Here is a 24,307-nt window from a genome sequence, read left to right as displayed (position 1 = left end):
CCCAAGACCACTTCTCTCCCACCTGGAAGAGGGCTGTTGTTGCCCACATAGCCCCCATGGACCCACCCATGAGCACAGCCCCGTGGTCCTCAGCCCAGAGGTCCCTCCTGGCAGCACTGCCCAGTGCTGGAATGAAGGGAAGGCTGGGGATGGAGAAACCCTGAGCCAGGGTGGGATTTCAGTAGCTGCTCTTTCAGACGTCAGTATGAGTGCTTGGATTCCTCTCCCAATTTCATTGTCACTACATCCAGCGAGAAGCTAATCGGATCATCTGCCACTGATTTACCTTGAAATCAAAATGCATATAAGAAGGTTTTAGTTGTTCCAAAGAAATTAAAACCAATGCTGTGAGAATTCTTTTTTCTCTAGAATTATAGCAGAGGCATCTTTGAACAGAATTGCATATTCTCATATGGATTTATTTAACAAGTTTTTAATCTTTAAATATAGATTTAACACTTTTTTTACAGGTACATATACAATATAGTTCATTTAAACTTGCAGTCAGAGAAAATTCTCTACTGTAATTTATACATATACATGAAGAGCCTAGTTCAACAGCATACTCAGGGTAACATACCATGTCATGTGCAAAGTTTTAAATGTTAAAAACCTCAGACTGTACATTCAGATTCGCAGAACTTATCAACCTCATAAATTAATAAAAGCTTAGATTTAAAACTATGGAAGACAAAAAAGATTAAAACCATTTAATATGCAATGTGTGCTATGTTTGAGACAAATATTTACAGTTGTACCTCAAAATGTTACCACAAGAATTGTTATCACTATAAACAGCCCCAACAGTAACTTAAGACACTCCTATTTTTCCACCTAACAAGTGCATTGTGACCAATTTTAAAGTAGATGAAAAGAACCTTCAGTGGCTTAAAACCCCTCTGCTGTGATTGCCAGTGGCTGAAGGATACTGGGATCTTTCTAGGTCTTGTGGTGTTGCTCAGTTCAGACTCAGCTGGTCATGTTTTTGAGGGTGTATGGGGGTTACCCGCAATATTGGCCACCCAAAGTGGAGAAAAGTCCACTGTGTGATGGGGAATCCCCAGGCAACCACAGCCATCAAGTAGTTCCACAATTCCTCCATATAAAAATGGTCACAAAAAACCCCAAACAAACCCCAGTATGTTTTAACTTAACTTAGGACTGTGTTTAAGAATCAGTTCACAAATAAAAGTCATAAAGGTCCCCCTTTAGTCCACAGCATAAACATTTCATTTGGATGGGACAGAGCAAATTCACTACTGCATGCACACTATTAACCCTGCTCTCCACATAGTCAGGTGCTCTTTGCACATGTCTGCTTAAAAGTTCAAACCACCTGTACCTACCTATGTTCTACAAAAGCAAAACTAGACAAAGAAACACAAAATTAAATTATGAGTGTTCAACATTCTTTTTCCTTTCTCAAAAATTCAATAGGTATTGTTAAAGATGCTGAAAAGCACAGTCTTATCACAAGAACATCCTTAGTGCAAACGTGGACATTTAACTTGGATTTATGGCACGTGTTCCAAAAGTACATACATTAATGTAAACTTCAACACTTGCTAGATACAGGTTTCAGCCTTGGGACACTTTGGGACCCTAAGTGATTGGCGACAACCCTGAGTTGTCAGTTTGACCTGATCCAAACCTCACTGAAATCAAGGGGACTGACTGCAATGAGCTGGAGTCAGACCCTAAGTGCAAAAAGAAGATCTTTAGCATTATTGCATCTTCACATGTGAGTCAGCCAGATAATGCTCTTACAGAACATTACATTCACATAGCTGAAGTAGATATTTAAGAAAAACCCACCCATAAAATCAATCAAGCAGGAGATACAGCTTCTTTGTTTGGTTTTGTTTTTTTTTCTTTTTGGTTTACCAAAACTCAACTCCTTTATTTGCAGCTTCAATAGTTGTCAGCTAATAAGTAGGCAAAGCCTACTTTAACCTGTAGAGGAAGTTTCAAGCATCTAAACAAAGTGTCAGGAATCTGTAGTGTACTTCTCTGATGAAACATGATGGATGTCATGGAAAAGCAGCAGGTAAAATTAATAAAATACAATACTTTCCACAGGCGAAAAAAAAGAAAGAGCAGAGAATGGCTTCCTTTATGAGTATGAGAAGCTGCTTAGGACCCCAGTCCTGTTCAGTGCAGATGAAGCTGTGGAGGTCTGTGAATGTGATGAATAGTATAGGACAACTCCAGCTATTGTGCTATTTCTCTGTAACACTTAGTTGAAAGCTTCCAAAGAGCATCGAAAATAGGATGCTACTAGTTCACCCTTAATTCAAGGGGAACTAAACTTTCTCATGTTACACAGGGCAGCATCTATAAAGTAATGGAGAATGATGTTAATATTAAAGCATCTGATTCCAAGAAATACATTGTTCCCTGTAATCATGTAACATTTGTATAACATAAAAAAAATAAGTGAACTCCTGCAGTTCTCCCTAAAAGCTGAACTCCCACTGGCTTCAGTGAGAGCCTTGACTAAGGCAGGACCACAGGGTTTGACTCATTTCCATCATCTATCACTTCATTATCACAGCAAGGCCAGCTGATATCTTCTCTAGACTCCTTATTTTGTCAGGCTCAAAATGGTTTTCTATGGTGTTACTAAATATCTGTTCAGTGAAGCTGGCTGGGATCTCAGGTCACAGGAGGAGACCCTGCTTTACGTTTCAAAGGCCAAAAAGAAATCAGCATTGCCTTTAATGGACCCTGCATAAATACAAAAGCCTGTGGCTGCAATCATTAAAGTGCATGAGTGATAGTGCAAACAGCTGCGCTGCATCTGCAAACTACAAGTGGCATTTTAAACAGGACTTAGACAAAGCTTGCGTGTTTCAGCCAACATGCTTATGCCAGCCCACGAGAGCTCAAGAGTTCAGCCACATACAATAAATACCCTGATCTGGCAGATTTGAGCCACAAAAGGGTTGCCTCAAGCTCACCACAGTCAAGAGGATGATCCCCAGCACCCTGGCCAGCAGGAGCAGAGGACATGCAAGCTCAGTCCTTCAGGCACTACCAGCGGGGGAAACCTTAGCTCAGCTTTATGGCATGAAGAGCACACACAGGGGATCCCCTTAAGGCTTGGAAGAGATAATTTGGCAAGTAGGCTGTTAAAGCAAACTAGGAGAGGGTCTGGTGTGTAGAACAGGTGTCTTCCTTAAATCACAGAATTATAGAATCACAGAATGGTTTGGGTTGGAAGGGACCTTAACGATCATCTAGTTCCAACCCCCTGCCAAGGACAGGGATGCCACCCACAAATTCAGGCTGCTTGGGGCCCCACCCAACCTGGTCTTTAACACTTTAAGGGACGGGGCTAAACTTAGTGGGTGCCTGCCTTTGGCACAGAGCATCCTTCCATGCCTGCTCTGAGTGCTTTGGACTCAAGACAAATTCTGCCATAATACTTTTTTTCTGTTTAACAGAACTTGAAAGTTGTAGCAATGTTTCTTTTATATTTATAATTAGTAAAGGCATTTATCACTGCTTCTACTTTTCATTCTAATCCCTTCCTTCACTCTGAAGTTCCTTCAGACTACTCTATTTCAGGCTCTCTTTAAAAGAAATCAGTCTCACACAATCTCCTTGCAGCGAGTGGAAATTAGACACTTGCCATTCTCTCTGCCCAGCTTTTAAAGTTCAGGTGAAAAAAGTTAAACTCTGATGTGAAAATCTGGGACCAAACAACGTTTCCTTTAGCTTGTATCTGTTTACCACTGCTGAGAGAAAAGATTAGCAGGGACAGCACTTAACCTTGATGAGAGGGGAGGCTGCACTGCTGCTGGACATGAGCACTGTGTCACTGAAAACAAGTCACATCTACTTTGGGTTACAGCAAGGACCTCATTTCTACTGACCCCACTCTCCCTTTGCCATGAAGCTGCAGCACAGCTGAGAGGTGAGACGTTTCTTCCTTCACTGACACAGACACTGCCAGTGCTATAAATTGTGATTTTGGCACATCATCCACCAAGGGACATGCAGAAATGTTTTGTCTCCTGCCTTGCTGCAGAAGAGGAGTTGGGATTGTAATGCTGCAGCCCTCACCTTCCCTGAAATGAAGAGATAATTCCACATCTTGTTAATTCATAGCAAAACCAAGTCAGTAGACCAGGCAATGCCTGACAGCTCTAGCAAGGCAGCTGGCACTAGCAACACATGGGTGAACCTCAGCAGTAGCTATTTTCTGAATATTGCTCTTTCTGAGCAGAGTTCTCTCCAAATTTTTCTCATTTTGATCATTTTGAGATCTGTGTGTAATCCCCTTCAATACAAAACATTTCCTATGGCACAAAAAATCCACTGTGGATTTGCACAGAAGAGTGAATAAATCTATTCAGAAGAAAGCAGCAAGGACTAAACTCAGAACTTAACAGCTAGAGGCACACCAGAAGGAAAACTTGTTTTCAAAATGATCTCCAAACCAGCTGTCTTCCTCCCAAAAAGCCTCTGGCTTGTCTCCAGGCCAAGATTTACAAGAAGGTGGTGGATTTGCAAAACTAGAGATGGCCAGGCAGTAGGGCATGGACCTTTGCTAAGTTAAAATGGGCAGCAAATAGTTCCCTGTAACTTCATTATGATTTGTATTGGCTCAACACTGGAATAATTAGCAGGAGGGAAAGGAACAGCTTGTAGGTGTATCAGACATTTTGTGGTGGGAGGTTTTTTTTAGGGCCACAGCACAAACTTAAGAAAAAAAAAGTGAAGGTAAGGAAACAATGTAATCTATTCAGCTAAAGGCTTTGCACTGACAAAACATCCTCAAACCCAGATTTGTATGAATTCTGTTATGAGCTTCTGTAATTGGACATATATTTTTATTTATTAGGGGGACCTGGGGAAATAACAGAAGCAATGCTCCTGTGAAGGGCCAGGAACTGCCTCTCCCCCAGCGCTGAAGTGACTCCAGAATGCTCTCAGCTCTTGGGGACCCCACAACATGTTAGTCATGTTTACCCTGCTTACATGTAAAACAGCATTTCAGCACAAGCAGCTCATAATACAAGAGGGTTCCAGTGCTCCCTCCTGCCCCTACTTTGCTCTACAACCTTGGCTGCCTAATTCTCCCTGTGCTATACTGGAGCAAGAGCTCCATCTTCTGAAGAAGCAGAAAAGAGCCCAATCCAGACTGCATTCCTGAGGAGTCAGTGGTACAGTGTCACCTGCAGTGTGAAGTGACCAGCCCACAGAGGAAAGACAATTGCCAAATGCAAAGGTACTGTCTTAAAGTCAATTTTCAGAGTGCAAGTTGCTTATGGCTATAAGGATGTCTCTGAAAAGCTCTAGGAATAGCTCTAGGAAATAGCAAGAAAACATCCTACATCATTCTGCAATCGAAAAGCTATAGGAATAGCTCTAGGAAATAGCATGAAAACATCCTACATCATCCCACAATATTGCCTGGAGTGCATGTAAAATTAGAACCATGCCTTGAGACTGCAGGCACGATCAGCATCGGCAAAAGAGAACAGAATTACTTTCACAGGGAAAACAGAGCCTCAGTGCTGCAACTAAACCGTGGGACACGACTGCAAAGTACCTGGGCAGTGGTGTGGGACTCACAGGAGGAGCTTTCTGTGATTTCACCTTGTGAAATTCTCCTTAGTTTGTACTCAACAACTTTGTAAACCAGTCTGGAGCTGTGAGTCTCTGGCTTTCAGGGATATGACCACTGACAAAGCAAACCAAGGTTCAAAGTTTGCCAGCACCCTGTTTTTGAGTTGCATTCACAGCTGGAGAAGCCTCCTGCACAGAATATGGAGGGATGGGATAGCTATACATGCAGAGAAGTTCAAGGTAGACATAATTGCATCTTGAAAACAGGGTGCCAGCAAAATTTGAACACTGGTTAGCAAACTACCCTTTACATAAAGTCAGAAAACCTCCAACCTGTGAGATTTGACTGCCCTTTAACAAAGGGGATAAAAAATACCTTGCTGTATGGGAAGGATTTCACTGAAATATACTGGAAAACCACCAAGAGCTGTCTGGAATTTTAAGCCTTTCAGAAGGCTTCCTTCATGTTCATCAAAATAATAGATTTTGACAAAAAGGAAGTATTTAAAGATAAAACTCCTTGTGAAATTTGCTTCCTATGGTCATAATTAGTGTATTCATTTCTTTTTTTTTTTTTTTAATGGACTAAGTCTATGTGGGTTTCCTGAGCTGTTCCCACCTAAAACCCTGGTCTCCCATTTCCAGTGAACAGCATGGGGATGAGGCAACACATGGAGCGGTGATGCTGCATACATGGCAAGGGCAACAGGCTGCTCTTAAGGCATTTTCTTGTGTCATCTGTTATGCTTCCCTACCTAATTCTATGTACATTTACAGCTAGAAAATGTGAAATACGGTTTTCGAGACTAGAAGCCTTCGGCCAAAAACTGGTAACCTGTTTACTATAAAATTTATCTAAGGATGGGATTAACCAGCAGGCAGCAATGAGGGCAGGAGTGAGGCTGCAGGGATGAAGTATTGCCTTTAGAGTGTTGGGGGTCAGGCCACGATGTCTTTTGCAGCAGGAGGAGGTTTTGCCTAGGTGCCTCCTGTTCACACGGGGTTTGGGCTACAGCAGCGAGTAGGCAAAACAGTCACAGGAATCCCTGGTCAGACTCCATCTCTTCTCCTGGATCTTCTACTCAGTGCTCTTGCAAAGAAATCTACGTTTTTAAATGCTTGGTTTTAATTTACTAGAGCCTAAAGTCTCAGAAATGTCTTAAGTGTTAAGAAACAAAAAAAGAAAGCTTAATTTACTACTTTTACAGGCTTTTTGGAGTAGCTGCTTGCTTTTCTATTTTTCCTGCAGAGGCATATGCAGCCAGATTTAGTACACCAAGTGTAATGCAAATGGCTTAAAAGACCTGATTTGAGATATGAAATATTTCTGCTAGGCGTGCTATATAATACCTGCAACTTTGGCATTCCGAAATCTGCAGTCACCGACTACTATCTGCAGACTGTGGACAGGAATCCAGCCTTCTTTTCTTCTGTTTAGGTTTTTCACCAACCTTTGAACGACAACAGCATTAGTAAAAGAAACCAACCAACTCAGGAGCAGTTTGATGTGGTCACACTCTACACAACTGGGAGTGCAACCAACAGTTCACTCAAACCAGGGAAGCATTTTAATGGGAGCTGGGCGTATTCCTCCCACCTAAACTTAGGAACCTAATTAAAAAGCCTACATTGGGAGCACATCTGCCTTGGGCAACTCTCTAGTCAATGGAGAGGAACAGGACTCTCTCTCTCCTTATCCTGCCTGACACCACCAGAGATGCCAGTGAGGAAAGCCAGGTACTGATGGAGCCAAGGGCAATTACTTTCCTCACTACTCTGCTATTCAGACTGGTAGGATGAATTTAGTGAGGGTACTATAAGCAAATTAAAGCCAAGACTTAGGCAGCTGGAAATACTCATAAATGACATCTCTCTGTCTCACTCATGCAGTAAAATTTGTACGAAAAAAAAAATTTGGTGTGAGAAATCTCTGACTGGCACTGGTCGAAATCCTCAGGAGAGGTGAACATTCAGTAAACCTGAGATTATTTGCATCTTGCTTTTGCTAACAGCAAACTGAATTTTGCAAAATGCAGCAGAAGTAAATGATCACTGCAGATCCCTTCCAACTGAAATATTCTATTTTATCCTTTTTTGAATTTCCCTTGAAGTGCGAGGGCTGTAGCTGTCAGACAGGAATCCTCCATGGGGCATTCACATCTGTGAATCTATGGGCTAGTGCCTGCACAAATCTGATCCAGGTTCCTGCGAAAATCCCCCTTCCCACACCCCAAACAAGGCATTAGCACACTGCTCTCTCTCCTACTGAGACCCTGGGCTGGCTGATGAGAGCTGGTCAAAATCAACCTGGAAAGGAGAGACAGCCAGGAATCTCAGCCAAATTGCTGCAAATCTTGGGAGAGGGAATGCTGCCCTCCCAGACAAGGAGACTAATGGTTCAACAAGCAGGAGGCCTGGGATAGTCATTCCCCAGGCAATGCTCCCAGACACAAGGAGAGAACCAGGTGTAAGGTGTAAGCTTGCGAGCCACAGCTTTAAATACAGCAAAGATGGTCCACAGTCATCAACTAGTTTAACACTTGTACAGCTGTTTGAGGGAGGAAAATGTCTTGCAATTATTCAATATTGCCATTAATAAGCCCAGAGGAACAAAGCCAGGAGCTGGGCTGGGGTGTGCAAAGGGCTCACACTCAAAGCACCATCTGAAAAGTGGGAAGAGGGGCTGTGAAGATATTGGTAAAACCCACCTCACCCAGACACCCATGGCAAGGAAGTCCTGACATATTTTCCCAGGATGGTATTTAGTCTTGGCAAGGGAATGAATTCTCCAGCTTTCTGGAATAGTCTAAAACTTAATCAGAGGCTGCACTGGGTGTATCACCAGGCAAGTGACATTTCAAGGGAATGCCTTGCAGGCTCTTAGAGATAAGGCACAGTAGTCCTAAAATACCTACCACTGTCCCTCACCATCTTCATGCACAAGCTGAATTTCATCCCCGTTTTTCACCAGCAGGTCCTCTGATCCTCTCCTCTTGCAGTCTGCAAGGGCTTTGTATTTTCCTGGAGACTGTGGCGGAATGAAAACCTTATCTTATTTAGCTGCATTTCATATCATGCAGCTGTTATTTCTGACTGCCACAGGGAATGTGACAGAGCCATATCAGCTACATTAATTAAAATTATTTCAAGAAACTGTGGCTTGAGACATCTCCTCATTCCCCAAATTGAGATATGGAAATTCTGAGAGACATGGACAAGATACATCCATTATCCAGTGAGGACAAACAAAGCAAGATGACTGAAAATGGCAGCACCTCAAGCTTCGAGACTATTGCATATCTACTAACCAGCTGGTTCCCATCCTCCTCTTCGGTGTCTGAGCAGTTGGAGAGGTACTGGTTACCCGACCACTCCTCCAGCCCCTCACAGATTTCCAGGGACTGAGACATTCCTGGCCAGCCTGCAAGACAACATGCAGCTCAGTTTGGGGGAACCACGGCACCTGCAAAGCATGCCCTGAAGGGAGGGGAAGGGTCTGTACTTCGGTGGGGCTTGTTCTGGGGGGACACGAGCCCACTGTCCAACATCACCGGGCTGGTGCGCTCTGAGTCGTTCTCTTCTGAGCTTATGGAGGCTCTCTGCTGCTTTCTGAATGGTTGAAAAAATAAAGAAGCAGATCTTAGTTTTACTTTATGAATGAATGCAAACTCCACTAGGTTTTGTAAAATGAAGTCAGAAATAATACTGATACCCCTTAATCTGTGTTTCTTTAAAGGTTAAGGACTTCAGTGTCTGGTTTTAATTTTTTGGGGATGGGAAATAAAGTTACTGCAACTTCTCTACCCCTGAATTTGAGCACTGGTTTTGATCTTTGTCTGCATTTGCCAAGGAGCTGCAGCTCAGGCTGTGCTGCCAGGCTCGATGGTGCCCCTCAACGACCCTGCCCCCAGACCAGTGCCACCAAAGGGTGAGTAGCAGCACATCCCTCCTGTCCCCTCCCCAGAGGTCTTAGACAGAAACAGGGAGGAAATGGGTACCCCAGGGAGCCCCCAGTCCAGCTCCTGGCACTCACCCATCACTCAGCTGGGAGGAGAGCGGGATCTGGTCTGTGCCTGAGCCGGGCTGCTGCTTCTCTACTGCAGGGAGGCCAAACACCATCTTAAAATCCATTCTTTATTAATAACTGTCACCCTTGATGCATTACCTTAAAAATTACACCTTTTTTACAACCCTATTGATTTCTCTTCAGAGAAAAACAGACCTATAGACTCTTGCAAAGCACAGACTTAGTTATGATTAAGATGGCGTGTTAGCACAAATCCAATATTGAGCATGCTACTGAAGACCATAATATGCTTAAAATTAGGAGTCTGTTATGTATCTTGTTGAATTAAGCCTATGATAACAAACGTGAAATAATCCCCAGGGTAATGATGGCCAAAGAACCATGCTTCTGTAATGAATTTTCACACAAGCACCTGGCCTTTACTGCTCCAAGTTATGTTATTTCCCTGTAATGTAAGGCCTCACTCTAGTATTTTGCTACCAGGTTTCTGGAAATCAATTCTCTAGTGAGAATTAGTGGATTTGAAGACTAGCAATGAGAAAACAGGAAAGGTTCTGCTACAGAGTGAATGCCACAGAGAAATTGGTCAAATGTACCTTTTATAAGCTCCTGCTGCTTGAACAAAATTTTTCGTATTTCATTCAACCATGCCATCTTCAGATCTACTGTTTGGGCCTGGAAGAAGAGAAAACTTTCAGAATTTTTAATTAAGATTTATGAATAAAATCTTACTTTTCCATGTTGTAATTATCTGAAATCCTCATTTTTCCAAAACCACCACTACATTTTAGACTCTCGATCTTTTAAAATTCATGGTTCCCATTACATCCAGGCAAAGCACAGTGGAAATTGTAGACCTATCACTACAATGCAAGGAGAGGAGTGCAAGCAAAAGCACCTGTGTGCATGCATCTTATCTCTTTCACAAAATACCTAAACACCTTTTTACAAAGTACCTAAAGGGCCATAACTGACTTCTAAACATATATTTACTTGGCTACATACACTTGCTTTATGAATTTAAGTTGGTTACTGTGTTATAACATGGAGGAAGAAAGCTAGGCAGAAGTCTAATTAAAAAAAAAAAATCAACTGACAATATACTCATAATGAGTTTTCCTCTGAACAGCCTGTTAGGCAAACATTTCTCCATCAGAAATTTCAATACAAGATGCTACAAATGGAAAAAAAAAAAATCAAGAAGGAATCAGGTCAGTGGGGCTACTATTCTGTAGATGAGTGAAAAGATTACTGGGAATAACAGGACAGAGGCTAAGCCTTTGCTCTGGGGGCAGCTCTCACATCTTAATTGTGCAAGAGCACATGTGGCCTTGTGTCCATCAAAGCACTGGGTCCATTTCCAGCTCAACTCACATAAGGTATTAAGCACAATAAAATCTTTTTTGCAACTACAGGTCTATTTAAGATTTCATCTGGAATAAAAGGAGCAATTCTGTCTCTATTTTTAAGTGACTTTTATAGTTCTGGAATGAACACCAAGGACCAGCCACTGGGACAGATCTGTGAGCACTGACATGAGCAAAGAGAAAGAAGAAATGCACGTTAAATGTCTGATAATCCCATCAAGATCAATGGGACACATTCTCTTAACATTGTTGTGAGGATGCACAAATATCCAGATTTTTGAAGCTACAAACCTGCACAACATAGACCTCTTCTCGCCCACTGTACCAGATCTCAAATTTCCGATGATCTCCTTTCACATTCTCAGTTATTCCAACTGCATTCATCTGCAAATCCAAATGAAACAAAAAGTTAAACATACTACAAATCTCTCCCTCTTCCCTAGGAATCCAGCCTTTTGGCAGCATGCTAAACCTGTTTTCACCCAACTTAACACATTTCATCAATTTTAATTGCAGTAGCAACTAAAAGTCATTATCTGACTTATCCCCCCTGACTTTCTGTCAGCTTGCTGCATTTGGTTAAGCTTTCCAAAACCAATCAATGGACCTTAGGGAACTTTTCATTTTGGGAATCCCTGGAACTAACTGAAGCATCGTCTCATACCTCTTTCAGCGTGGAATTTTGCAGATGAGGAATACAAAGCTTTATAAATACATGACACATTATTTCTGCCATATTATTCTTTATTTACTCACTAAATTCTGTTTTCCTCTGTCAGCGATAATTAAAACCCATTATGAAACCTTTAGCTCCTTTAGGAGTTTCAGTTCAATGTCTTTTGGTCCCTTGCCATTCCTGTAGTTGTGACACCACCCCAAGGCTTCCAAAAGAAGGGTAAATTTTTGGATATTCAGCCTGAGCTGCCACAAATATGAGAGACAGTAAATCCTGGTCAGAGGGAGGAAATAGAATTTCAGAATCCACTAACCTGAATGAACAGACCTTAAATCTGTCTATTCCTGGCTTTCAGGACACACACAGGCTGGAAGCTGAATGCTGCTGTACCTGGGTACCCGTTATCACTGACCACTTTTGATAATTTGGATGAAAATACCAAGGGCCCAAATTGCTCAGGATCTGCACGTTGTGACCCACCTGAATGAGTAGCTCAAACTGTGATCAGAAACCAAGAAACTCTTCAGCAACAGAAGACCTCTGACCCCCCCTGCTGAACATGCCATGAAGATGAAAAATGCTTTAATACCTGATATCACATAAACCATCCTCTCACTTAAAGCAGAGTTTGCTGGCAATTTATCACTGAACAAAGGATGGTCAAAAATAGCTCAAGTCTTCTGTGTTTTGAAACAGATGTAATAATAATGGTATCATCTATCACAAATCATTCAAGCAGACTGGGTTAGATAAATCCAGTATAAACACAAATGAAGCTTTAGAAATAACATCTGTTTAACATTGCTGGTCCTCCTTGATAATATGTGCATCCTCAGATCTTTTGGTCTGAAAGACTATGAGGACTTATAGAATAGGTCACATGGACAAATGTTCTGTGCCCATTTTCAGTGACTATGAACAGCCTCAGGAAATAGGAAGCAAATTGCTCTTAGAATCATAGAAACACTTAGGTTGGAAAAGAACTCTAAGACCATCTAGTCCAACCATTTCCCCAGCACTGTCAAGTCCACCAGTAAGCCATGTCCCCAAGTGCCACATCTACAATCTTTTAAATCCCTCCAGGGATGGGGATTCCACCACTGCCCTGAGCAGCCTGTTCCAGTGTCTGACCACTTTTTCAATGAAGAAATTTTACCTAATATCCAACTTGAACCTCCCTGATGCAACTTGAGACCATTTCCCCTTGTCCTATTGATGTCACAATGTCTTAGAAAGCTGGAAGAGGCTACATTCTGATTTTATGAAAACTTAAACTCAAAACTTAAAATATATGAAAGCTATTGGAAGGGCAGACTAGAGAGCACTTCATCCAGTTGCTGCAGTTCCCAGTTCTGTGCACCTTGTTTATTGACAATTTATACAGAGTCTCCCACAAAACTACCCAGGCATCAAGATATTAGAAATTTTAGATGATCTACTGTGATGAGGTGAAGAAAAAGTGCTAGAAATAGACAGATTTAAGGTCTGTTCATTCAGGTTAGCAGATTTTGAAATTCTATTTCCTCCCTCTGACCAGGATTTACTGTCTCTCAGCTATTGAATTGCTGCAATGCAGACTGAGGTGGGATAGTGCAAAGCTCTGGGATGGTGTTCATCTGCATCGGCTTCCACGTGGCACCAGGCAGGCTGATTTACCTGGCATTGCAGTAACCTGCATCCTCTAAGTCACTGAATCTCAGCTGAAGAGATATTTACCACTGGATATTTTACACAGAATGCAAAATATTATCCTGAGGGGTTCATTTTTTGTTGTTTTACAGATGCTCCATTACACAGCTTCTACCCGACAGCTTGTTTCAATTCTGAATCCCCAAAAAACATTGTTGCAAAGAAAAATAATTTCCTGATACTTAGGAATGTGGTTTAGTGGCGGACTTGGCAGTGCTGGTGATGATCTTAGAGGTCTTTTCCAACCTCAACGATTCTGTGATTCTGTGATCATGAATCAAACAAATGCCAAGCTCCAAGAACACGATTTTGCCCTCAGTGTAGCAATTCTCAAAACATATGTGTGCAGATGTAATCCTGTCACATCCATGCATTCTCAAACTCCAACCTCTCAGTGTGTCAACACAAACAACTGGAAAATGAACTCTCTTGAGGCAAAGAAAAACCCTGGACACATTGCCTGGACTCCTGAGCACAGGATTTTCTCCTCTGAGCTGGATTTTCCCCCCCCCCCAACTCTTCAGTTCTTTCAAAAGCACGTTGTGGTAAAACAAGTACTGCAGGGAAAACAAGCTCTCCAGAAAGAAAATTATGCTGTTTGGGGAAAACATTAAGTACCTAAACATATGGCCTGAGATTTGCTTTTAATACACAATTTGTAACGTGCGCTGGAGCTGAACAGACTTATCTACTGTTACCTTGTTTTCTGACTACTGGTGGCATCTCCCTCCCCAGACCCCACTGAGATCAGGGACCTGCACCAGCAATTTACTCTGCTTCCAAGTGCCCATTTTTTTCCATTCTAAGATATACCCATATTGGGGTTTTATTTATTAAGAAAAACAATGCAAAGTACTGAGAAAAAATGTTGATGTTAGAAGTGTTCATCACAAGCAGTATGCCAGAAGGTCTCTTTTAGAGGAGCAGTTTGGGAATGTTATTGATAATAGAATTTAGAGGCTTGGGACTGTTGTTTATGCCCCTTGTATTTTGCCATAGGTTACTTTGTCATCTGATAATTGTCCTTTTAGCTGCAGTCAGAGCTTGCTGAAGGAGAAAGGCAATGGGGGAGGAAGAGTTATCACTACATCCTCCTGCCTGGCTGGGAAATAGGGCTCAGGAGCAGCCAGGCAGACCCCTGCCCAAGGGGCCTCCCTGGGGCACAAGGAGCCCCCTTGCTCTCCCAGGCGGGCTGGGGAAGATGCAAAAGACCTCCCCTCTTTCGTGCCCTCGCCCACACTCCTGGAAAGTGGACTAGGGGAGCGGGGCAGGCACATTGGTATCCCTGGAACTTGCCCATAGTTTCATTTCCCTGGCACATGCCATCACATACATGAGTCCAAGTCCACAAGCTCTACCAGCTGCTGTCTCAGCTGTGGGAGTTCTCAGAGGTTATACAACCAACATCCTTTCATGGGCATGGCACATCCCTATGAGGCATTACAGCCCTTGACAGCAGAAAACAACCAACTGTATCAGGGGAAAAACACTGTCTGGGTCTGCAGAATTACCAGTCTACAATACACATGGCAATGCAAAAGTAAAATGTCCTTACTTTCAAAAAATGCTTAAAACTGTAAGATGAGGTTTTGTCATATCCATCTCCGTGCTCCTCTCGCTTCTTGCAGAAGACCAAGGCTTTCTCATACAGGAATAGATGCCTCTGCATCGGCTTGAACCTGGCAAGGTCCTTCATTTTTGTCGGGCCTTTTCGGTGTCCTGTCCAAACGCTGAAAGATCCCTGCATCAATACTTTCCCCAGTTCGCTCAGGTCACCCTGGTGAGGGCAGGACAAGTAAAAAAAGAAATAAAAAGACGTCAATTAAAACGTAAGAGGACTCTCCAAACAATGATGGGTGACAGGGCCAGCTCTGTTCCAAGGCATGTCCCTCTAAGAATAGGTCTTCCTGGAAGGAGCAGATGATCTTTTGGGAGTGATGGCACGGTGCCAGGAGGGAAGCAGGGCTGCAGCTAGTCTAGAGAAACTGGAAGAACTAAGAAGACAGGAAAAGCTCCTATGGAAGATCAGGTCAAGGGCTCTGGTTACTTCACTGGGAGAGGACAGATGAGATTTGAGCCTGAACTAAGGTGTCAGAAGATGGAATTCTTCAGGAGGCCGGGACTGGGACCAGCAGCTTTGAAAGCCAACCCCTCACCCTTCCCTGAAGCCACTTCCATGGGAAAGGATCAAAGTCAGCCTCAGAGAGTAGTTAGTGAAATGCTGAATGTGAAATGCTATGAAGACACCTCAGGTGAATTATTAGGTCAGCCAAGAGAACACTCAGGTGCATGCTGAAAAAATACTCTGGAAAACCACAAGGTGGCAAGTGTGGGCACTATGCAACTCTGGATATGTCCCTTAGATGTGGATATTTTCCAAAACCCTGAAATCAGAGGGAAGACTGTCACCTGTAAGAGCTTCCTGATCCCATTCGCTTTGTAGCTGTTCTAGAACAGTTTTCAGCTCATACATTCTGGAACACTATCCATTCCTAATGCATCATCCAGGGATGGGCAAGGGCTCTCATTACCCAATTCTACTCACATCATATCCTGTTATTGAAATCTGATGCATAGAGTCGTTGACTGACTTCAGCAAATCCAACATTGCAACCAGAGCTTCTTGAAGTTCCTGAACTCCATCACAGCTCGTGCTGTACTTTAACAACTCCTGAAAATAGAAATGGAAGAGCATGTATTTGCACTTGAACAAAGCAGATTTTTTCCACCTCACTCAAAGTTACCAATGCTCAGCAATTTACACTGAGTTTCTTTTTTCAAATGTCACTGGAAAAAAGACTCCCTCTAAACCACAATCAGTATGAGGTGTGGAACAGATCTCTGCAGGTTGGTCCATTTTTGCTGAGTTTCCTTAAAGGTGGTGTCAGCTTTTAGAGCAGCATCTGATTTCTTTTTGTTGTGTTTTCCTGCTTGGTAAGAAATGGGAAATAAGGCTCAGGTTTTTCATTAGCTGCCCATATGTCATGTATGCCCTCAAATGATGTTGCAGTAGATGATTACCTTCAGACTGGCAGAGACAAGGCACAGAATTTATAAAATCCAGAGTCTTCAAGTCAATAAATGGAAGACATAATTTTACCACTGAGATAAAATTTTGTTTCACTTAGAGCTGCATGTATACTCATTCAAGAGGCTAGAAGGTGGGGTTCAGAAGCTACTACCCAAGTGTTATTCCCACCTTACAGAGTGAGAATAACAGCACTGCCCTGCCTCAGATGGGGGACACAAGAATAAGTGCATTAAAGATTACAAGCACTGTAAACACCTGAGGAGAAGAAGAGTTACATCAACATAATATATTTCGTTCATCATATTCTCATGATCATCTCTCGTTCAGTTTTCTTAGAAGTGCATCTGTCATTTTGCATCTCTGAACAGATTCAAACAGTTTTTCTCCCCTTAAAAAACAGTTTATTAAAAGCACTTGTTCCTTTTTCAGATATATGAATATTTGTCTTCACTGAAAGTCACTTCAGAGGGCCAAGATAAGCAATATATCATCTAAAGCTTGGTGCTGATTTGCAGGTAACCTTTAATTGAAAAATAAAACAAACTGGAAAACAAATCTAATCTATCTGCTGATGTCCCTTCAGAGCAGAATATGAAATACCTTTAGAAGTAACTGGTATTTTGTCAGGCGCTGCACTGGTTTAAGTAAATAGGAATCCAGCCCGAGTTTGTGTTCTAATTTTCTTTGGCATTCCTGGAACACAGAATTCAGATTAAGTAAATTTGGCACCAACTATAAGTACTTATTCCAACACCATGACCGTGAGATTTGCTGACTTTGAAGATTTCATGTCAAAATGTTGTATGGTGCCTAAAACTACAGAAATTTTATACCAACATGTAAAATAATATAATGAATGGATCTGCCTTACACTCCTTGTGTACTAGAAACTCCAACACCTACTTTTGTGAGGTTTCATGCAATGGTAAACAGAATACAACGAAATTGTGGGATATTGAGGAGGGTGTTTAGGACAAGGGAGTGTCCCAGACAGTGCCTTCCTTGGTGGAAGAAACAGCTCACCTGGAAGAAGGTGCTTTCAGAGCACTGCCTCCACAGGGACTCCGACCGGGGCTTGTTCTGGCAGTACTTCTCATACATCTGGAAATCCTCTCTCTGTAAGGCAAGCCAAAAAGTAAGTCACGTTCATGAACCCAATCCTGCTGGGCAGCCAAATAAGACAAGCACTCAAACTGTAATTTTGTTTTTATCTCTGCTGCCAACTTCAATATCTAAAAGTGACAGAGTTTGGGTAAAAAAAAAGCATGGCTGGGAATCACGGCAGAGTCATGATGGCTGCTCTGCCCCACCTGCTGCTGGCCAGGCACCTCTGCTCCCAGGCTGGCTGTTGGTATTGCAGATCAGGAGCCTCTTACTCAGCTGACACAACTGAGATGTTGCAGAGTGCGACAAATCAGGAGAAACATTGGCCTTTGAGTGTGCTTTACATGTGAAAATGAGTCACTCACCCTGTCTAGGAAACAACATCCCACTCTCTCGGGTGCTCCCAGGCAGTTTTCCAAACTGTGCAGGAAAATTCTGCAAGAGATGGAAGAAGGGACAAAAATGCAGCAGTGAGCAAGGTAAGGTTTGGGTGTTTCATCATTACAGGAAATCAGTCTGATAAAAAGGGGAACAGAGCAGCATCGTACTTGTTGTGGAAGTCGTATATCTCGGACATGTTTCCAAAGAGGACATCCTTCCTGTTCCTCAGCACGGGAGGCAGGAGGATGAGCATGGCAGGATTATCCATCTCAGCTCTGTAGCCCTGCAGGATGCAAAAAGGGCTCATCACTCAGTTGGTAAGGCCTTGGCTTGGCATCTCCTCGAAGGCAGATGAAAAGGGGACATGAATAGACTTTCAAGACGATCTGCTTTGGTTCAAAGTGCAATGTACATTTTATGTCCTTGTTTTTGTCTCTAAATCCCCGCCTTTCAGTCCCTGGGCATATGGGATTGCAATCCAGCAGGGAATGGCTTGGGACAGCTCCTGTGGGGCTGGCAGCACTGCACAGATGCTCCCAATTCAACAAAGGCAAATCTCAGCCACCTTCTCCTTACTATGGCCTGACTGCAGGGTCTCAGAGGAATACTTGTTCAGGAAGAACACATCTGCTACCATGACCATGGGAAACGGTCATAGAGTGGCAGTGTGTGTGTACAGGGTATGCAGTTACACACAGCCTCACCAGAACCAGTGGAGGAGGTGGCTCCTTACAAAGCAGAGACAGCTTGAGATCAAATACCAAAATCAGTGGGCTTTTTGCTCTTATACAAGACTTGCTGAGCACCAGGGTCTTGCTCTCCTCAATGCCTCAGGAATTCTGTGCTCTGGCTCCAGCTGTCACTTGAAATCAAGGCTCCCAAACTGAGAGAGACACTACTGCACTACAAATCATTGGGTGGAACTAGGAAACAATGCAAAGCTGCCCAAAGTAACATCTCATTGCTGCAAAACCATTCACCAGGTATGGCAAACATCCTAACTGCAGTGTAGGGAGAGGCATGGCCAGAGCTCAGGACCATCACTGCAAAGAGGCCCCCAGCTCAAGTTGGCCCTGCTGGTCACCAAGGACTGCACAGAACAGAGGCCCTTTTAACATGAGCAGCAAAAACATATTCAGTATGTACAGCATATTTTCTTTGGCTTTCCAAATTAATCTCTCACACTCACTATGGCTGGAATCAATATTCCTTATACTAAGCAAGCATTTTGTAGTTGACTGAGGATGCAGTAGATGATAAGTATGTGGAAAATTAGTAATTTGTATTTAAACCCCGCAAGCAGGCTTCCCCCTTGAAAGGAAATACTATTTTCAGAAAACTGTCCATTTTTCTCTATCTAGACTTGATGAGCACAGTAATAAATTTTGTACCTGCCAACTGCTTCATCATAGAGAGTGTGGTTTAACAAAAAACCCAATCAGTGCATGTAATTACCTGCAGTCCAACAGATTTATATCCTGCTTGCTCCTGGGCGAGAGAAATGCAAGGGGGGGAGCTATTTAACAGCCAACTTGTTTTGGCCATCAGCAAGAGTTATTTTGGAATAAAGTAGAAGTGTCTAGAATGGCAGTATGAGAAATTATAATCTGCTTTCTAAAGAAACGTGCTTTATACGGTCTCAAACTTCACAGTATTGAGACAGAATCCTCCCAAGGGTAAAACACAAACTTCTTTCTTTTGTCTCCTAAAGGTAAAAGAAATTAGGGAACAGTTAAAAGAAACAGTTTTTTGTACATTTTTCTAAGCACTGCTAAGACTAATTACCAGTGCTTCTGTGTACAAACAGAAGGCTTCTCCCTCATTCTAGATGAAAAGCTCATCCTGACACCAACTGTTCTTGCAGATGCCTCCAACAAAAAAAACCTAGGGAGAAAACTTGAACATTTATGACTAGCTTGGGATCTGACAGTCTGGTAGAAACCTGCCCCATCACATATTTGCTTAGTTTGACAGAGTGGCAGGTGCTCTTTTGTACAAGTCACTGGGGAACCATAAGGAACAACCTGGAGAAGTCACTCACCGTCAGAACAGTGAAGAGTTCCTCTACATACACTCTCTCAGTTTCTATAAGTTCATTTATGACATGGCTAAAATAAAGAAAAAAATAGAAGCATATTATTTTTATGTCTATGTAAAACCAACATATAATCAGTGCAGTTCAAGAAACCAAAAACACAGGGTGACCTCCTTAACAACCAACAGGTAAAACCGCAAGAGATCATCCAACCCAGGTCAGGTTGGAGGATCACAGGGGTGGAGCAAGGACTGGCCAGAAATAAACATCATTTTGAGGGATGTAAACGGGATGAAAGCTTACCCTTTTAGTATATCTAAGCTGTCATCACTGTCTGAAATAAAATACTGCAAGGAATTCCGTTTTTCCTGATAGTCGTGCATTACTTCGATCTGGAAGAGAAATGGGATACACTGGGAAGAGCTGCCAGAAGGGCACTGCAGGGGCTGGACAAGCCCAGCCCCTGATGTCAGCATGGGAACTCTTTGGAGAAGGATGAAATATACTTCCTTTTAAGAAATCCTTGTGTAGGAAACCTTAAAAGGGCACAGTCATATAAAAGTGGCCAAATATTCCCAGAAATTACTCTGCTACATAAAATCTGAAAATACTGGTAACATAATTCATTAGTGCAGAGACCAGAGAAGAGTTTCCACAGGGGAAATATCTGTGGATGGGGAGATTTCCTAATACACACCTCTGTTATGAAAAGAACAGGTTCAGGGAATAACACACAGAAAATCGATATCTGTGACTTGGAAAATCAATCCAAGATAGATCTCAGGTGTTGGACTAATCCAACAAAACCACATGGATATAAGAGGATTTGGGTTTGTTTGAATATTTTTTAAAGGGGAAAAAAAAAAAAGAGAAGGAGAAAAGAAGAAGAGCATCTCCAACTCCAAAGTACAATCAATTTTTAAAGGAGTTTTAGTTTTTCAGTGTATGAAACTCACTCAGATTTCATGAATAATTTTTACCTTGCGAGAACTCGGAGTTTTTCTTGATGTTTTCTTCCCAGGGAGAGAAAGATCAAATGAAAATTTCAAACTGGAATTAAAATCCACACCTTGTGTAGAAAAAAACCACAATTACATCATGTACATCTGTAGCGAAGGAGATGGTTCAGACAGAAACTAATAAGTCACAAAGAAAAATACATTTTAAGAATGAAAATAATTAGTTACCTCATACCAATACCAAACTGACAAAATAAAGGGTATTTATCCCAAAAAATACTAATACCAATTAGCACACATCACAAGGTCATAAAGGCCATAAAGTAAAAAGTAATCAGAAAAAAACCCAGAATGTCCATTAAGTGAAAACAGTAATCAAAACCTATCAAATTCCCTGAAGCCTGAGCAGATGATAAAAGCAAAAGCAATAAAAGCAAATAATCTGCAAAAAGGAACATTGTCTATTCATATCAGCCCTTCCAGAGACAGGAAGGCTCAGAAGAAGTGAGGACTTGCCAGTGGTCCTGCTTAGAGACTGCCACTGGGAGGAAGGGAACACAGATATGAAGCCAGATGGGAGAGGGACACCAGCTTCTGCTGCAAGAGTGACTTTACTCCAGCACTCAGGCTCCGACACAGCCTGTTGTACCACTTCTGTACATCTCACTACACTTCGTGGCTCATCACAGGATAGATTTACTCTTTCCCCTCCCTTAAAATGGTTTAAAAATTAGAACTACATTTCTCAGATAAACTTCAAATCCAGGGCAAAGATAAAAGAAAAAAAGGGGGGGGGGGGGCGATGCAGAACATAAAAAAAAAAGAAAAAAAAAAAAAAAACAAAATTGAAAAGAAAAAATAAAAAGAAAGGAAAAAAAAAAAGAAAAAAGGGGGGGGGGGGAGCGATGCAGAAATATAAGAGAGAAAGAGAAAGAAGATGAAAGTGATGTGCTCAGAGTTGGTTTGGTTTCAGTCCACACCATAAAACCCATCCATCTCAAAAGCTCTTCCAATGGAGCCCAGCATGTGCCTTTGACACTGCACATCATGCCAGCAGGCCTGCAGCATTTTGATGTTTGGTATCAAACAGAGGTCTTATTAAAAAGCTTTCTTGTCATGATCTATCCAAAGAGGAGCCTTTTGTCTTTCCCCTCTTCCTGGCTATGCTCATTTCAACACACTTGATCATCGCTTTCAGGAAGAGGATTAATGGAGGATACCTATGCTTTGCAGGTGACTGAGTGCCTTTGCTGGAAAAATGTGCATCCCATAAAGGTATGAAATAAGTCCAGCTGAGTGATGATGGTCTCGCAACATCCCACAGGGGTGGCCACCCACTTACTCCACCATTTAAGTCAATAATTTGTCTTTAACCCTTTCCTGTTTCTAGAAAGCTGGAAAAACTGAGTTAGGCAAAGAGGACAGTGCTCTAGTTTAAAGACTCAGAGCTTTTTTCCTGATTGAGGAGAGGGCTTCAGAAGGCAGTGTGGACTAGAGAAGGTGGCATCAGCCTGGGAAGAGAAAATCTGGGATTTATTTGCTGCACTGGCCTCCTGCATCTTGAGTAGCTTAATTCCCCTCACTGCACGTAGCTTCATTCTCATTCCTTCACTAGCTTGGCTATTTACATTAGTCATTCCCTGAACTGAAGCTGCTTTTACAGTTGTATGACACCTGCTAAAATTCACCATAACCAATATTTGTTAATTCATCATAAAAATTTTGTGTTAAAACACAAATGTTCAATTACTTTTATGTAGTCAGATCACTGAATTCAATATTCCCACATAATTTAGCATGTCCCTGGTTTAAAATGTATGGACACTACTTTGGAATCTCTTTTAATTCTGTCTGATACATACAGGGTTGCCAAGGATGAAGGTTTTAATGTCATCATTTAAAGCTAACATGGTGCCACATCCCATTATCAAAATTAGGGCAGAATATTCAGTGACCTCAGTTGAATGGGAATCTGTACCTTTACGGGCATTAATTATTCCACAATTGGGATTTAGGGAAGATACTCTCAAGGAATCAAAGGAAGTTAAGCTCCAGCTCATTTCTGTTCATGAGATTTGAGCTCTTCATTTCTCCAAGCTCTTCTGCAAACATCACTCTAACTTTATGTCAGTTCCAGCTCAAACAGCCACAGAGAACAGGCGTGCTAATAAATTTATAAATCTTGACCTTTTTTCCCTGTAGTACTTAATTCACCAGTTTCCAGCCCAGCAGTATGCTAGGAAAGCAGAACTGGATGTATGCACTACTTATGGTTCTTTTTTCATCAAGTAGGATGAAAATACTTAAGAAGCAACCAGCCCCATTCTTCACACAAGTAGGAGAAGTTTGACACAAAAACTGGAAAGATAACAAATCATCTAATAAATATTTAAGACTATACAACAACTCTGTAACCACCAGTAAGGTTCAGTTGGTTTCTCAAAACCATCCTGATCCCTACTGTTCTTGTCTCAAAGCAAAATTATAGCCGAAGATACCATAAACTCAAAATATTTTACCATGTTTAGGTGAAAATAATGGTGATTTTGATCTTGGTGGATTTTCTGGCCGAGGAGCCACCAGCTGGACGGGCCGCACGTGTTTATCCAACAGCTTCTTGAAGCAGGACTGCCGATTCTCAAACATGCTCCGAACATTCTCAAGCTTGACCTGCACCGACTGGATCTGGCACTGCAGAGAGTGAAGAAGACTCTTGTGATCAAATAAACACCATTATTTTGCACTTTGACCCAAACCAGAGAATTATAAAGGTGACAACACCCCGTCACAGTTCAACCTTGCTTTTTACTTGTGTAAGGAACTAGAGGGGTTGCTTACCTTCAACTCAGATGTTAAGACTGACTCAAAATCGTAGTGTAGGGCTTGGGGATCATAGTTTAAGTAGGCTGAAGAGCTTTCAAGAAATCTTTCTATGTCCTGGAGAGCTTTCTGAGCACCTTCTTTAGACTGGCACTTATCCATTTGCTGGTTGGCAAGCAGGTAGGCACCTTCGTCACAGCACTGCAGAGCCTGGTAACAGCACAGGGCAAGCACAGGGAGCCAGACCATCAGCAGCACCCCTACTACAGCAAGGTTCCCATGAGGAATGTCATTTACTGGATCTATATTTTCAACGTGGAGCTAACTAGCACTCCTAAAGACCTCAGCAGTTACTGTGTTTTGATTAGAAAGTAGAAAGACCACATTTTTTCTGGAGGGTGATTGCAGTTCTCAACATACCCAGCCAAGTTATGCTCCCACTTGTACCTGGATAAAACCAGTGGTATAACAGACACAGAAACACTATTCAGTGCATAGTTGAACCAAATGATAAGCAGATCTTTATTTATCTGGCTCAGAAAGCTGAAGTGGGCACTGTGGAGTCTACAAGAAGACTGGCAGATTTCTTGAGATAAATAAAAGCCTGGCTCTGTGCAGACCTCAACTGAGAGGAATGATCA

General features: G+C 42.2%; 1 protein-coding gene across 2 annotated transcripts in view; it reads right to left on the bottom strand.

Moving 5' to 3' along the window:
• Positions 1-413: 413 nt before the first annotated feature.
• The window catches only part of MCF2 (MCF.2 cell line derived transforming sequence), a 46,533-nt gene continuing 22,639 nt past the window's right edge, over positions 414-24,307 (bottom strand). The window contains exons 11-29 of one of the 2 annotated variants that reach the window (XM_027645495.1): positions 23,685-23,876; positions 23,366-23,537; positions 20,868-20,956; positions 20,191-20,279; positions 19,894-19,960; positions 18,020-18,135; positions 17,837-17,906; positions 17,391-17,483; positions 16,968-17,060; positions 15,882-16,007; positions 14,892-15,113; positions 11,263-11,355; positions 10,201-10,279; positions 9,611-9,674; positions 9,080-9,186; positions 8,886-8,998; positions 8,493-8,605; positions 6,928-7,028; positions 414-6,680 (exon numbers count right to left, since the gene is read on the bottom strand). In XM_027645495.1, coding sequence (XP_027501296.1) covers positions 6,628-6,680; positions 6,928-7,028; positions 8,493-8,605; positions 8,886-8,998; positions 9,080-9,186; positions 9,611-9,674; positions 10,201-10,279; positions 11,263-11,355; positions 14,892-15,113; positions 15,882-16,007; positions 16,968-17,060; positions 17,391-17,483; positions 17,837-17,906; positions 18,020-18,135; positions 19,894-19,960; positions 20,191-20,279; positions 20,868-20,956; positions 23,366-23,537; positions 23,685-23,876 — 2,052 coding nt within the window. In that variant the 3' untranslated portion in view covers positions 414-6,627. The remainder of the gene's footprint in view (positions 6,681-6,927; positions 7,029-8,492; positions 8,606-8,885; positions 8,999-9,079; positions 9,187-9,610; positions 9,675-10,200; positions 10,280-11,262; positions 11,356-14,891; positions 15,114-15,881; positions 16,008-16,967; positions 17,061-17,390; positions 17,484-17,836; positions 17,907-18,019; positions 18,136-19,893; positions 19,961-20,190; positions 20,280-20,867; positions 20,957-23,365; positions 23,538-23,684; positions 23,877-24,307) is intronic. The other variant, XM_027645496.1, reaches the window with a different exon arrangement.

The sequence above is a fragment of the Corapipo altera genome, unplaced genomic scaffold, assembly GCF_003945725.1.
Source record: "Corapipo altera isolate COAL_440 unplaced genomic scaffold, ASM394572v1 65, whole genome shotgun sequence".
Classification (NCBI taxonomy): domain Eukaryota; kingdom Metazoa; phylum Chordata; class Aves; order Passeriformes; family Pipridae; genus Corapipo; species Corapipo altera.
This window is presented reverse-complemented; position numbering and strand designations above follow the sequence as displayed.